The 15,411-nt window shown below is 42.2% G+C and overlaps 1 protein-coding gene across 1 annotated transcript in view; it reads left to right on the top strand.

Moving 5' to 3' along the window:
* Positions 1-15,411, top strand: part of LOC110952682 (cadherin-12-like) — a 120,314-nt gene that overhangs the window by 81,029 nt on the left and 23,874 nt on the right. Inside the window, exon 6 of the mRNA XM_022196341.2 lies at positions 1,073-1,260. Within this exon, the coding sequence (XP_022052033.2) occupies positions 1,073-1,260 (188 nt within the window). The remainder of the gene's footprint in view (positions 1-1,072; positions 1,261-15,411) is intronic.

The following is a 15,411-nucleotide window of genomic DNA, read 5'->3' on the forward strand; positions in this document are numbered from 1 at the left end:
CACCATAAAATAGAGGAATAGGAAATGAAACGGAGTGCGGTAACATATGCACGCTGCAGCAGGAAAAGCATCTCCTGGTGTAGCTTAAACTGAAATATTGCACTGATCTGTTTAGTAAATTGTCCTTGTAAATAAGCGTACTTCTTTTTTCAAACTCATGCATTCATTTTCTGTACATCGTGCCTTTTTCAATGCACCCAGTCTTCAGCTCAGGTTCAAGTTTGGGTTCATAAATCAAGAAAGCAAGCAAGTCAATCAAATTCTGGCCTGGCCTTGGCTTTGTTTTTTTGTTTCGGTAGCTAACTATGTATGAAATATGTTTAATTAAATGGAGGAATGTGTTGAGATCAAAGCGGTGAATGTTTGGTCCAGTGTGGGCCACTGTGAATAGAAGCACTCAGAGGATTTCATCCATTCAGTCACGTTGAAAAGCCACAAATAAACATTGTGTCGCCTTTTGACGCAGCACCAGCTTCGGAGTCAACGTTCAAAATGAATGTCACGTTGATTTCTCCAACTGACAATGGATGCGGATGGTGTAATTACATTACGCTGCGGCTAAATTGCCCACATCCCCTCTGCAGTGTCATCAGGTGAAGGCGCCAGATTTTTTAAAGTTTTCATTTACCCCGTCACGAGCAGAAACTAATGCTCAACCTGATAATCATCTCAGGGAGCGAAGAGAAGCACACAAAAGGATTAATTTCCATCCACTGTCAGGTGTAAGTGGTGATCAAGCAATCCGCTCGGTGCTTATTTGTTTGTTTGTTTGCAGATTTCTTCTTCTGGGTGGTATCAAAGCCCGAAGCGCTAGTCGGTCTTACAGGTTGAGCCAAGCCAATTACAAGGAGCTGAGCAGCCTTGATGTCCAAACGCATCAGAATTGAATAATGTCATGCCTATAGCTACAGGCCTGACTTCACACACGCAGAATATCAGCTGCTCTGCCTGTGGGCGGATAAGACGTCCTCGAGTGAATACATAAAGGACAGAAGGATGCGAGGAGCTCAGTGTTTCCGTCTGATGATAACAAATGAGCCGCGGTCCGGTCTGATGTTCCGTTTGTTGACAGGTTTCTTCCACCTGAGAGTTCCTGAGTCGTCGGCGGTGGGATCTGCTGTCGGGAGAATCAAAGCGCACGACTTGGACATCGGGAAGAACGCCGAGGTGGAGTACACCATCGTGCCAGGCGACGGAGGCGCCATGTTCGATATCACCACCAACGAGCACAACCAAGAGGGCATCCTCATCCTCAAAAGGGTATGAAGCCTGAGAAATACCACAAACAAACAAAAACTGGTTTCTAATAAAACCTTTGTTTTTCTCTTGATTCACATCAACATTTTCAGCCAGGAACTGACAACATATAGAGAGACACAATATATATGTGTATGTATGAATATATGTGTAAAAATACATGAATAAGTAAAACACAATCATAGGAAAGAAAATACTACTATTACTAGTAGTTATTATAATAAAATAGAAATACTACTGCTACTACTACGACCATTACTATTACTGATAATAATAATGATAACAACAGCAACAACAACAACAACAACAATAATAATAATAAATAAAATATACATAAAATCAATTATAAAAAGGAGGTTTTCTGAAAAATATAACCAATAATAATAATAATTAATTAATTAATTATTATTATTACTATTATTATAAAAGTAATTAGAAAGGGGGAATTCAAGAAAAAATATAAATAAGCATAAAAATAATAATCATTATCATGGTCATCATCATCATCAGAAAAAGGAGAATTTAAGAAAAAGTAGAACTAAGTAGATTAATTTTAAAAAATACATAATAATAATAATAATAATAATAATAATGCAAAAAAAAAGAGTGGGATATCAACCACAAATGTTGATACACTGAAACCTTTGTGAGTTTCTATTAAATCGAAATAGTTTTTAAAAACTCTGCTGGAAGTGTTGCAGCCGTGGTAGCTCAACATCAGTGAATAAAAAGAGGAGAAGACTGGAATTAAGTGTTTGATGAAAACTGAATTTCACTCAGAGAGCAGCAAGCCAGAGCAGCAGACTGGAAAGCAGATTCTCTTGTTATCCTGACGCAATTAGTGCTGTGGAAATGTATATAATGCTGCAAGTCTGTATTTGACTGAAATGGAAATACGTCTGGGAAATATCAGCCTGGTCCCGGTGAAGTCACCGAGAATTGATTCCGTGTTTTTATTTTTGTTATATAACTTCATATTGATGGAACAGCGTGCATGCCAGTAGCCTTTTACACGGGAATGTGTTGGGAGTATTTTAGCGAGGAACAGCAGAGAATCGTGACTCAGGACGGTGCAATGCTTCTAAAGCGCTGTTGTTGGTTGAACGCTGCATTTGATCTCACGTCGCAGGGGCTGTCTAAATCCTGTTCAAAACTCCAGTGTTTGCAAGAGATCAGCAGAACAGCAGAACCCCCGACTGTTGGAACCTGGACTGTTGCTTGCTCTTGCTGGGGATCATTTTCAAAAATAGAAAAGGTATCGCACGTGACGGGGGGAAGAAGCAGGGAGAGGTGGGATGTGACACAACGGAATGGAAACACCTTGCAGCTATGCATACATATTAATATAGAAACCTTACCCCAGCCACTCAGAGGAGGTGGAGGAAGGAGGAGAACATGTGCAACCTTCACTTCCAACCACTCTGCCATTTGGTTGGTTATATTTACATCTAGAAGCTTCGATTTCAGTGGCGCAACTGTGTCTTTGGAGCTTCTGCTGCAAGTTACCTGTGCGGCCTTCCATTTCCATGCACCACATTTGCATTTCAAATGAAAACACTGCAATGAATTTAACATATTGAATTAGCAAAAGGGACAATAAGGGAGCTCCTCTCAAGGTCTGATCTCTCAGTTGTGTGATGTTGCTCCCTCTTTGAGTCCCTTACCGTCCAATGCCTTAAAGCACAGCTCGGAGCAATGACATAACTCTCTCTGAGAGCCCGGGCTATATAAAGCATTCACTCAGCTTGTCAGGGCTCATTTACCATGCCATATGTTCTTTTTTTTTTTCCTAAACGGATTAATACATACAGTGCACAGAGACCCACAGCAAGAGGTCTCGCTCTTTTGGTTGTACTTTCTCTGAACCGGAGAGCAAAAAGCATCTCAATTAATGATACTTTTTGAGCACGTACAGCGTTCGTAGGGAGCCAATGGTGCCAGAGATATTAGAGAAATTTATTACTCCTAGGATAAACCCTTTGAGATCTAACATCTCATTTTCAGAGAGCGGACCCACAAGTGCCAGAGGTGAAGAAGAGAGGAAAAAAAAAAAGGACATTACGGCCACGGACTAAAATTAGAGGCAGAAATGGAGTCATTCAGCCAGTTCAATGAGCACTAATCTGCCAAACAGCTAAGACTTATTACGCAATCAATTATTACGTTTGCCTATATATTAAAAAATTCAAAAGTTCTTCAGCTCATTCATTCTGAGCTTTTGTCCCTGGGACCGTGAGAGTGGGTTACCAAATGACAGACACTTCATTCCATTTTCAAATATGCTACAACAATCCCATTAATAATCATTTTTAAACTAAAAGGACGTTGAGAAAAGTAAGTGAAACCCTTCATCGGTCTTAATGTCTTGCTTCCATGTTGCTTTTTGCTTTATCAAGTCAAAAACTCTCCTCATTAAAAGCCTTCCCTCGCTGTGCTGACCCTCTCCTTAGGGGATGCCCGGCTAAAGACTAGGAGATCCATCATGTCCAAACACACTAAATAGAAATAATATCATCCTTCTACCCACGGGCTTTAGACTGCAGAAAGCAGGAGTGTGATATTATTATTATTTCTCTTTGGACGGCATTAAACTCGATGACAGTGGGTGGGTAATGTGCATTTATGAGTGCTGCATGGGCAGAAAGAGTCTCAGTGTAGTTTGATTAACTCTTAAAAGGTACACCTACTATAAAAATGATGGGAAGCATCAACAAGAAAGGAAAATCATGCAGAAGTGAAATCACAATTTGAGTGACTCTTGGCTTACATTTGCAAAGAGGAATCTGGGCGTTTGGGTTTGTTTGCCGTCTCCAATCTGTCCAGAGCGTGACGGCATGAAGCGTTACAGGGCAGCCAGCCTAGCAAACAAAACGGCTCGGTATGTTGTTGTCAACAGTTTACAAACTGTTACCTCCTGATGCCATTTGGAGCCGCAGCAGAACGGCTTCCACGCCAATGTTCTGTTAAAATACAGCTAAAATTTTACACAATCTCAAATGTTATCATGAAATATTTGTGGAAAAATCTTTGTTGTGTTTCAAAAAGTGTGGCTGCGTTAGACAAACAAATACAAATGATATTTTTTGTGTTCATTGTTTACATGAAAGACTAAAGAATCTAAATTCTTGACAGTTTCAATATGTCAGTTCTCAACATTATCGGTATCAAAGTCAACAAATATCAGAAATGTGTTCAAAATGAAACAAAATAAGAAATAAACCATCACATCAACTTTATATTTAGTAGTCTAGTAGAGCTCTAATCCTGGCTGGCATGTTCCCCACCAGCCTTTCACACTGTTTAGGGATAATCTGGTCCCATTCTTCTTGAATTACTGATTTTAATTCTTCTAAAGTCTTCAGTTTACATTTTGAAACAGACCTTTTGATGATCCGCCACAGATTTTCAATGGGGTTCATGTCCAGGGATTGAGCTGGCCACTCTAAGACCTGGAGACTGAGCTCCGGCAGCAAAGTTCTACCGGACTTCGATGTGTTTAAGGGGCATTGTCTTGTTGAAACATCCAGTTTTGACTTCAACAGAACAGTGCTTGTGCAAAAGGGAACATGTGAGTTTGGAGAATGGCGCAATGACCAACACCAGCAGCATTCCATGATACCGCCTCCACCATGCTTGACAGTAGGTACTGCACATGGAGATGATGCTTCTCCTGGCCTTCTGTGTACCCTCACATGAGCAGGAGGAAGACAAAGCTGGAAACTGGACTCATCTGACCACAGAATCTTCTTCCAGTTCTTGTGTGCTTGGACCCAACGACGCCAGAATAACCTCCGTTTCTCATTGATCAGAGGCTTCTTAACAGCCTTCTAGGACATTAAGCCGTGATCTAAAAGTCGGCCATGAACACTATCACGTCAGTATCACTGCAACAGCTGGCAAACGTTTGGCTCAGCGTCTCTGAATGTGCCACGTAACAGTTAAGAAGCACACAATGCGTTGCAGATGCACACGTTGAATTTCTCGCACACACACAGGCCCCAAATAAAAGCTTTAGAGTTGCCATTGTGTTGCACTCGAGCCCCTTGCACGTTGATACCTTCACATTCTGTTCTGCGCCTCCATTTTGGCAGGATGCAGCAGACCCCCGTGGTGAGTTTAAATACCATTTGTTGTCGGTGGTGTTGAGATTCAAGAGCAAGAAAAAAAAAACTGTACTGCAGAGGAGTGCTAAGTTTGCATGAAGCCACAAAAAATGTGTGTGCAACATGAAAAACGGAGGAAAACGCAAATGTCAGAAAGGTTCTGCAATGCAAGCAGGTTCTGCAATGCAAGCAGGTTCTGCAATGCAAGCAGGTTCTGCAATGAAGTCTGAAGTCTTCTCAAAAATGTGATACTACTTTTATTGAAACTACACATGCAAAGGGAAAGGTAACAGAAAAGCCGCACCAGAATAATACATGTGTAGCCGCATAGCTTTGTATTATCGTTCTTTTTTGCTTAATCACTGTCAAAGCAATACACAAGATGAGAAAAATCTGGCTTTTATGTTGCATGTTCGAACATGAAAGTCTCACTAACCTCAAACCTCCTCCATAAAAACACCTTTTACCTCCGTATTATTGCAGCTTTACATGTAAATTCACCTCTGAAACATCAAAGCAGAGGCGTTCTCATTAAATCCTGCCTTCTTCTTCTCCTCCGAAATACTTTTTAAGGAGTTGTGTCTGTTTTTGTCACACATATATTTCATCTGATTGCAAAAGTAATAAAATAGAATAAAAAAAACAACCCCGTGTAGCCAAATTCTATCTGTTTTCGTGCCTTTCGGGGGAATTTTCTGATGTAAGTGTCTAAAATGCTTCTTTGGGGGAATGCAAATCCAGCATTTGTTTTTCCTGATGCTTCAGACTGAGGTATTCGTTAACTGGTACATTTTTAGTACATGCCCCGGCGCACGAGTACACAAAGGTGTGTGATCCTTTGATCCCCCCCAAAATATGCAGCTGAGTGAGTAATTGATTCCCTGCTTAGTGTAAGAGCTCCCTCAGCCTGCTGCGTGCACGAACGCCGGCGCATAAATCGTACATGTACATACACGTCGATCGCAGCCATGCATCATTGTATAGTGACCTTCTCATTGGCAGTAATGGAATAACAGAAGGAGACAGCAAGCAATTCTGATGTAAATGAAGACAGTTATTTGTTTACATCATGTATACCCTTGATGGATGGCGAGGATGCATCTTTCTCCAATTGTTTTAGCTCCTACGTTTGATATGCTGCCACAACAATGAGGCATTGTGCTGTATTCCCATCAGCGAGCAGGCTACCGCACACAGCCATTGTTGGTTTGGGGAAGGCAGAGGGGGAGGATATTCTGAGCTGAATTTAACTGACCCCCACCGTCTTGGTGGTGTAATTTACCAAACGACATGTGCTTCTGCCCATGTGGGGTTGCGATATTAGCAGCGAGAGAAAGGTGGAGAGGAGAAAGAATGAGCCGTGTCTTGGAAAGGTGTGGGGAGGGGAAAAAAAGGTAGCCAGCCGATGAAGCCTTTATGAGTTGTTCGCTGTGTTCCCAGAATACTGACCCACCCACAGACTTGTCTTATTTCAGATTGGTAGAATATCCCCCAGAGACAGGTGTGCAAATGTGCACAGACAACCCCTCTCCCTCTCTGTCGCATCCTTTCTCTTTTGACTTCCCTCCCTCGCATCGGGAAAGGGGAAAAAAAAATAACACGGCAGGACAGAGACGAAAGCTACATTGTGCACCGAGCAGAGTTTTGGCAGACCCCAAATTAGAGACTCGGGAAGGTAGGTTATGATAAGAGGATCAGGCTGAGTAATGGGTTCAAAGGATGATCATCTGTTCCCCAGTCTGAGCGAAAGGAGGGAAAAAAGGAGGCACAGAGGCATGGAGGGGGTTTGCAACATCCCATCTGCAAAACATAAGATTATGGGAGACAATAGGTAAATCCACCAGTGAATTCCCAGGGAAACGTGCAGACACGTGTGCATACAGAGCATGTGGAAGGAGACAGCTGCTTTCAAGTACCGCTATGTACATATGTATTTGGAGAGCACACAGATCCTGCGTGATAACCTTGGGTTGTGGTGGCAAAACAGTTCCCAGTCCGATGAAATGTTGTTTGTCCATTTGCATGTTTATTTACCCATCTCCTGGGAGAAGAAAAGATGGCAGATAATTCAAGCGTGCTGCTGTAGGCCTGAAGGAACCGCCGTTTTTCTTTTTTTTCCCTACTTTTTATTTTTAATGACAGCTTGTGCGGCATAATATTTGCTGGCTCACAGTCAGGGCATCCATTTTAATACAAGACTATCTCCTCACTGTACAAACCGAATGCCCCCGGCGGCCACGGTGCATTGAATAAAGAGCGTTTTGCTGCAGACCTCTGGCACCGCTTCCCAATCCATCGCCCCGGAGTGTCAGGGAGGTTCAGAAAAGCACTGTAGAGGAGTACAGGTGACTCGAGAGCTGCAAATTGCTGTGTGTTTACCTCCACTGCGAGCATTTAGTGAGAAAATATTGGATGAAGCTTTAAAATGACAGCAGAAAACAGCCAGAGAAGTTGTGTTCTCGACTCCTTGGTCGTATAGCTGAGGCGTTTTCTGGCTACGATGCCCTGGCTTGTTGTTGATCTGGGTGGCTGCTATGCTTTTCCATAGTTGATGTAGACAGGTTTTGCTCTGACTCAGAAAGAAAAGGAGGTTCATTAAGTGCAGGATTGACAGTGCAGGACTCACTTGCTCCCGGTGGCCTGGTCGACACTTTACACTGGAGCTGGGCCAAGTTGAGGGAGGGAATGGGTAAGTGAAAGCCATGTTGTGTAGCAGTTTGTGCTACTAAGCTCAAGTCCACTTAAAAAGGGCACTCAGAGCTGTCATTTGGGATTGTTGAGGCATTTTTACCAGACCGTTACTACCAAAAAGATACAGAGGAACAAACACCTCCACAGAGAAAGTGAGGCTGTGTGTGAAATCACTGCCTATTTAGTTCACTCTAATTACTGTTTGTCTTTTTCCTCTGCCTCGGCTCTCGCCTTGGCGGAGATGTGCGATCAGCGCCATTTGTTTGTCTGTCTGCCCGACCGTCTGTCTGTTTGTCAGCAAGATTATCCCCCCAAAAAAGTACCACCGAGCTGAATTTCAGGAAATGCATCAGGGACGGGTAGCCATTAAACTCTGGTGTCGATCCAGGCCACTTTTGTTAAAACTGTGAGAAGGGGGCGTCGGTCCTCGCTGTAGGATCTCTGTGTATTTATTTCCAAAATCTGAGTTTTAGAGTTCCCACATGTGAAAAAAAAAAAAGTGTGGCGTCCATGCAGATTCAGTGATCCGCTGTGTCCCATTTATAGATGCAAAAATATCCATTCACAGAATCTCAGTTTAATTCAGTTTTATTCTCACCACCGTTCAGAAGTTTGGGGTCACTTAGAAATGTCCTTGTTTTTGAAAGAAAACCTTTTTTTTTTTTTTTTACCAATGAAGATGACAATAAATGAATCCAAAATCCAGTGTAGACATTGTTAATGTGGTAAATGATTATTCTAGCTGGAAATGGCTGGTTTTTAATGGAATATCTCCATAGGGGTACAGAGGAACATTTCCAGCAACCATCACTCCTGTGTTCTAATGCTACATTGTGTTAGCTAATGGTGTTGAAAGGCTCATTGATGGTTAGAAAACCCTTGTGCAGTTATGTTAGCACATGGATAAAAGTGGGAGTTTTCATGGAAAACATGAAATTGTCCTGGTGACCGCAAACTTTTGAACAGTAGTGTATACAGTGCAGATTCACAGCATATGCCATCTCAAAGCGCTTAGCATAGTAAGGTACAGACCTTACAGAAAACCCAACAATCCAAAGCAGCTTTTGGATTCCCTATGAGTGAGAAGGAACAGAAAAACCTATAGGATAGGGAGGTGGGGAAAGAAAAAAGGTGGCCATCTGCCTTGAATGGCTGAATGAGAATGGGGATAGCAGGAGGTGTTGGGGTGGGAATGGCAGAATAGCAGGTACTATTAATATACTGCTCACTATATAATAAAGTCTGTAATTGGAGAGCGAATAGTGAATCTATGAAGGACTCAAATGTGACACGATTAGAAACAAGAAAAGCACTCAGAAAGCACCACACTCCACCAAGGCTGCTCAGTTGTATCATTTCTGACAGATGAAATCTTGAAAGAATTTGTGGCAGAAATCACGGCAACATAGAACGTGGTCATTTAATATAAATGTACTCACAAACAAAATGACCTCACACTGAGCACAGGCATGTGTTATGCATGTGTACGTTATTTACGGATACCAAAACACGTGACCTCAATATGTAATGGGCGGCGGGAATTGATGGGACTCAGAAACACTTCCACAATTTAATCAATCGCTCCTTGTATCATTTCCAACAGATAAGTCCACAGCGGTCAATTTGTAGTAGGATCACAGTCATGTTATCGTCAGCAGGCAACTGAGGTAGCATTCACCTGTAGTCATGGTTACAGTGCTGCCGTGCCGCTATCTTGAATTGATACAGCAATCCTTAACGAATCCGTGGATCCAGACTAGAAGCTGCATCACTGCCAAGATCTAATTGTTGGTCCTTGTGTCATTTCTGACCTTCCCTGAAAATTTCCTTCAAATCCGTTAGTCTGTTTTTGAGTAATGTTGCGAACAGACAGACAGCTCATCACATAACTCTGCCGTTCTTTGGTGGAGTATCAGTCTTCAACACTTCAGCACAAACAGACCAAGACTCAAAATGATCTGATGTATTACAAAGGCATATAAATGGATTTCTTTTTGATTCAGGTAACACTCAAAAGGTGCCAATGACTCATCCAGCTCGCACAAAGAGACACTTCCCTGCACCTGAAGACCTTATAAAACTATATAAAACATATACGCCGTGGCTCAGATACGTCTATATTTAGTCTCCTCCGACGCCAGTTGACAGCAATGAGACAAGAACCCTTTCTCATCCTTGCTGCCATCAATTAGGGACTTAATTTTACTAAAGCCATAAAGTGACTGCGGTCTAATTTCTCTATCAGACATGTCATTACTGGGCTGTTTGAACAGTAATCACTTCAGAGAATGAATGCAGTTACTGCCTTTCAATCTTACTGAGATACTACCAGGCAGTAAAAAAAAAAATGGCAGAATGACAAAAGTAATGAACATAGTGCTAACTTGACTGAAGGCCAAGAAAGAGTGAGGAATGCTGGTTGACTGCTAAAGAACACGGTGGCCTGTGGTTTTATAATACGAGGACACGCTTCACATGCTGTGAAAAAACAACACGTCCTTATCTTGTGAAGTCTTGGAAGCACATATATAATCTCCGTATTGTCACGGGGTAATTGCAGTATCTTATGGCTGAAAACTCAAAAAAATATCTCCAAGAGAACACCGGTGGCTCGAAACCAGCTGCTCAAAGACAGGAGTTGAAACTAATCTATTGATTATAGTACTGAATGTTCCAGTGGGAGGTGAAATGAGTTATTTTAGGTCCCGGTGTGAGAGGGGAGGGAAAAAGGAAGCGATACCTCGGAAACAGCGGGAGGTTTCAGGTGAATAGCGCATCGCCGGGCAACCGATGCATGTCTTTGTGAACGTCTGCATGTTCTGTTTGTACGGGGAATGAGAGCAAAGGAAAGGAAATAGAGGCAAGAGAGAGAGAGAGTGACAAAGAGGCGGCCGAGGTTGGCGCTAAGATTCGATGAAGTGCCTTCTCTCCGGTGGCCTGGGGAGGCGTGGGTGTAATAGATTAAACCAGTGTCTCGGGGCTCATCCCATGGCTAACCCTGTCCTATTAAGAGTGGCAGCGCGAGTCTTTCACAGTCACTCGACTCGACTGCAGTGTGGACAGAGCTGCTGGCGAGGCTCTCAGATGGCACTCCACTGTTGTGAGCACTCGGAGGGTGGGGGGTGGAGATGCTCGGAGGCAGCCAAGGACACAAACCGATGTGACTGATGGCAGCACAATAAAGTGAGCATCCCTTCTCCACAGTGTTAGGACCCCCTGGTACTGAGAGGACATGAAATGGTTCTCTGGGGCATGTAAGCTTTTCTCTACCGATGATAAGCTCTTTGTGCTCCGTGGTCAGTTGTCTGCTGATGGCGCAATAGCAGCTAGAGGTCTTTAGTATTCTTCTGCATGGCGTGATTCCACTAAACTGTCAGTCGGTGACCTCATAAAGAAGAAGTCCCTCATTCAAAACAGAGATATTAGCCCAGGCTGGGTCATAATTACCTATCTCAGGACCTCAGCGGAGTTTGAAAGTGGCTTTGCGTCCTAGAAATAATGTGCTTATTCGTGTTTTTGATTTTTCTGCAAACTAACACTCAAAGCTTCTTTTTTTTTAAATTTTCTGCGATGGGTGCCGTCATGTGGGATCAGAAAGTTCTGGTCTTGCAGGAATTAAACAAACCGACATTGCATAATGTTTCCGTACGGAGGAATATTGGCTCACACAAGCTGAAATTAGAAATGTTTGATATTCTGCTTTGGCTTAGCTTTGATTTGCTCTCAGAGGATAAATCATGGGAGGGGGTGTTAATGATTCATAAGTGGTATTGTAAATATATAATACTGCAGTTAAATGGATTTAAAGCCTCTCTGCATATCACAGATTAAACAACACTGCAGGTTTTTCTCTTCTTTTTTTTTTTTTTTTACCTGTTTAGCATGTGTACAGCGCACGTCAGAAAAACTATCCCCCAATATTAGCAAATGAGCGTATCTCGAGAACACTATTGAACTCTGCTATTGTAATACTGAACTGAACACAAAAAACAAACCGGGAGCCTATTAAATATGCATATCATCCTGCTTCACCCGTCCCTAAAATAGCCGCCAAGCTGCAAAAAAAGAAAAGAAAAGGAAAAGAAAACAGCTGCAACCAACACTTTACACTGTAAAGAGAGAAAGCTGGGCGAGTAGATGGAGACCAGAAATAGACACAAGTGCCAAGAAAGAAAGAGATCTCAGGTTGTTTTTGTTTTTTTTGGGACTTGCCCTTATAATATCTCAGTATAAACTGTCAACAGGCTCAGCCATTGTTCTGCATTCACATCTGATCTGAAGACGTGCGGACGTTTAAAAAAAAGGCGTGTGAAGTATAATACTGTACCGGTGAGGGCTGTGATGACTTGATTAGTCCCCTGTTCTGAATTAACAAATTCCCTTGAAACATAACAGGTTCAATTGGCAAAGGAAAAAAAAAAAAAGTTCCTTCATTCAGTATCACTGCCAGTGCAATGAAGGTGCACATTTACATATCAAAGGGCGCTGCACCATGTCTAGAATTTCAAGTGTGTTCTGTTGTGATGTTGAAGAGCAGCAGCACTGACATGAGAGGAACTCAGTCTGTCCTCCTTACAAATTCCACTGTTGATACACTTCCTTGTTGTGTCCGCAGCAAACCCATAAAAAAAAAGAAGCTGCATAACAACTGAGGTTATAATGAGACACTTCAAACGTGTAATTGAACATGCATAGGTGTCCGGGGCGTATTTAAGGATAATGTATGTGTGGATAGTTCTTAGTCATACAGCGCTGGCTTCATAAGTAGGTCATCTTCGAGGAAGGTGGGGGAAAAAAAACTGGAAAATGATACATGCAGTTTGAAAATGAATGGCCTTTTTTTTTTCTTTTCCTCCTCTTCTTGGGAAATTTCCCCTATGGCCTTCAGATCTGATTTGACTCTCCCTAAGTCAAGCGTTGACACATTAGCACGTCTTCTCATTAACTCAGAGTTTCTCATTACCCCCTTCTGGTCCCATTTTATTCCAATTTAACAACGGATATTCCAGACATACTCGGACCGTCATGTGTCTCATTTAAAAGGCACCGAAGCTCTTAAGATTACTGTTGTGCACCCAAACCTGGAATATGTAAATCAATCAGTGGCGTATGCTTGACAGTTAATCATATAGCTGCCCGTTCTTAGCTCCATCTCTTTCATCTGTTGAGGAAATGAACTGCACTCGGTGACGTCATTTCTTCTCAACGCTTCGATTTAGTGAAAGCTTTACTATCAAAACCTTTCATTCCTGATGAAATGCTACACTAGTGCTTACTACGATGCATAAAAATGTCAAATAAACAAAGTTTTATAACAGGTGGACTGTTTTTCAGGTTATGTAACCCACCCTCTGGTTGCCATTTCTGCCAGAGTTGAGTGGCTCCAAATAGAGCAAAAATATTCTGACAGGTTTTCTAAAATTATGTCAGTTAACATCTGGTTAGCTAACTTTCAAACAAAGCTGTTGTGAAAGTGGAGGGGATTTGAATCGCACCATAGCGACGACATCGCATAGGATTTCCATTGAATGCAAAAGTCAGTTAAAAAAATCACGAGAATATGCATAATACATGAATAATAATTCAAAATATTAAAATTTTTGTCTTGTTTAAGCTTCAGGTTAGGGGTGCCAAACAAAATCGATCAATTCGGCCCGCGGGACGACTTTGCAAAGCAAAAAATTACAGAAAAGTGCAACTTAATTTGTAAAACCATAAATTTTAAATAATTTCTCAACCTTGACAAGTTGTTCTGATCATAAAGTAAAATACTACAGAGTTCAGTTCCAGATGCCTGTCACTGAATGTTTTGTGCCTTTGTAGATCCACTGTGATCTCCAAGTTGTAATGCACGTGTGTAAATAATAAACTAAGGCAAAATATTGTTGAAATTGAACTTTTTTTCTTAAGAAATTTCACATTGTTCATAATGTTTTGTCAAAAGATAGTTCATTGAATGTGTCTCAGTGGTTAACACTGTCGCCTTGCAGGTACAAGATCCCCGGTTGTCATTGTTGTTGGAGTTGTCATTATTTATAGGTTATTATGCTCAGAATTTACTAGTCCGGCCCACTTCAGATCAAACTGGACTACAATGAGCTCGACACCTCTGCTTTAGGTTGCCCATCTATGACAGGTGTAAATGTGATGCTCATTTTGAGAGCTAAGAGCAAACCGAATCAATTTTAATTCACGTCTGACCAAATATGTTGCAGCATTTTGTCTTTGTAACTGAGAATTACTCTGCCTGCAAGTTTGCTCCAGAGCAAGTTAACAATTTGAGACTTAAATGCTAAATACAAGTGAGTTCGACGTCTTCCTTCAGTGTTAGAACGTCTTATTCAACCGGTCACTTTCCTGATTCCACCTGCGCTTTCACAGTATTTCCCGTGCAACAACTGTTTCCCAGGCTTTACTCATTTGTCAGCTGGAAACTCCACGATGCCAGCTGTGCTCATGAGGAGATTTGTGTCAAAACTGTAACAACGTCTGCGTCTGGATGAAGAGCATTTCCTCCCATCACACTTCACACAAGACTGTCTTCGGCTAGCGGAGGATTACATGAAAATTAGACAGTTATAAAGGGTGAGCTTTTCGGGTCCTGTATCCTAATTGTGGTAATGCGGCATGTTGAGATGGAAAGCAGAGCTTCTCGTCGTCCCCGGTGGGATTCTGGCTAATGAGGCCTGGTGTACACCTCCTGCTGTCCACCTCCCCAGCATCACCTTCCCTTCTCCTCCTCTGCTGGTATTTCAGCTGAGCTATGCATGGCTGTCCAGATACGCCATCACATACAGTACAAGAGGGCCTATTATCAGGTATTTATGTATTTGTGCATTACGTGTTTCGCTTCATTCATGCTGGTTTTGAGTCCGTTAAGCCCCACATAATGAGAGGTGTCTGATTATCGATGCAGGTATTGCAGGAAAAGTTCCTTTTGATGCTGTTTCTCAGGAATTCACAGAAGCCCAATAAGCTGAAATAAGGACCGTAGGTGTAACCAGGACGTCTTTTAGTTTGACTGCAGGCGTCAACATTTGAATGGCACCCGGGATGAATTCAGCGTTTTCTACCGGACTGTTGGTTCGGGGATCTTGGTTCTTTTCTTGGTGTTGTCACCTCTTGAAAGTGATTGAAGGGGACAGAGTGTATTTCCTCTTAAAGGATCTTATAGCTGTGCCTTGCCAGTTGCATCTGGTGCACTGTAATCAAACCAATCATGCCGGTTGATGGTCAATGATTGCTTTCAGATTGGCTTGCCTTCACAGAGCGCTCTCTCTCTTTCTTATTTTTCCCTTTCTTTTTATGGACACCTGCTGTAGCTGCAAGACTGCGAAACCATGGAGATGGAGGAGAGGCA

Source organism: Acanthochromis polyacanthus, chromosome 20 (genome assembly GCF_021347895.1).
Source record: "Acanthochromis polyacanthus isolate Apoly-LR-REF ecotype Palm Island chromosome 20, KAUST_Apoly_ChrSc, whole genome shotgun sequence".
NCBI lineage: Eukaryota > Metazoa > Chordata > Actinopteri > Pomacentridae > Acanthochromis > Acanthochromis polyacanthus.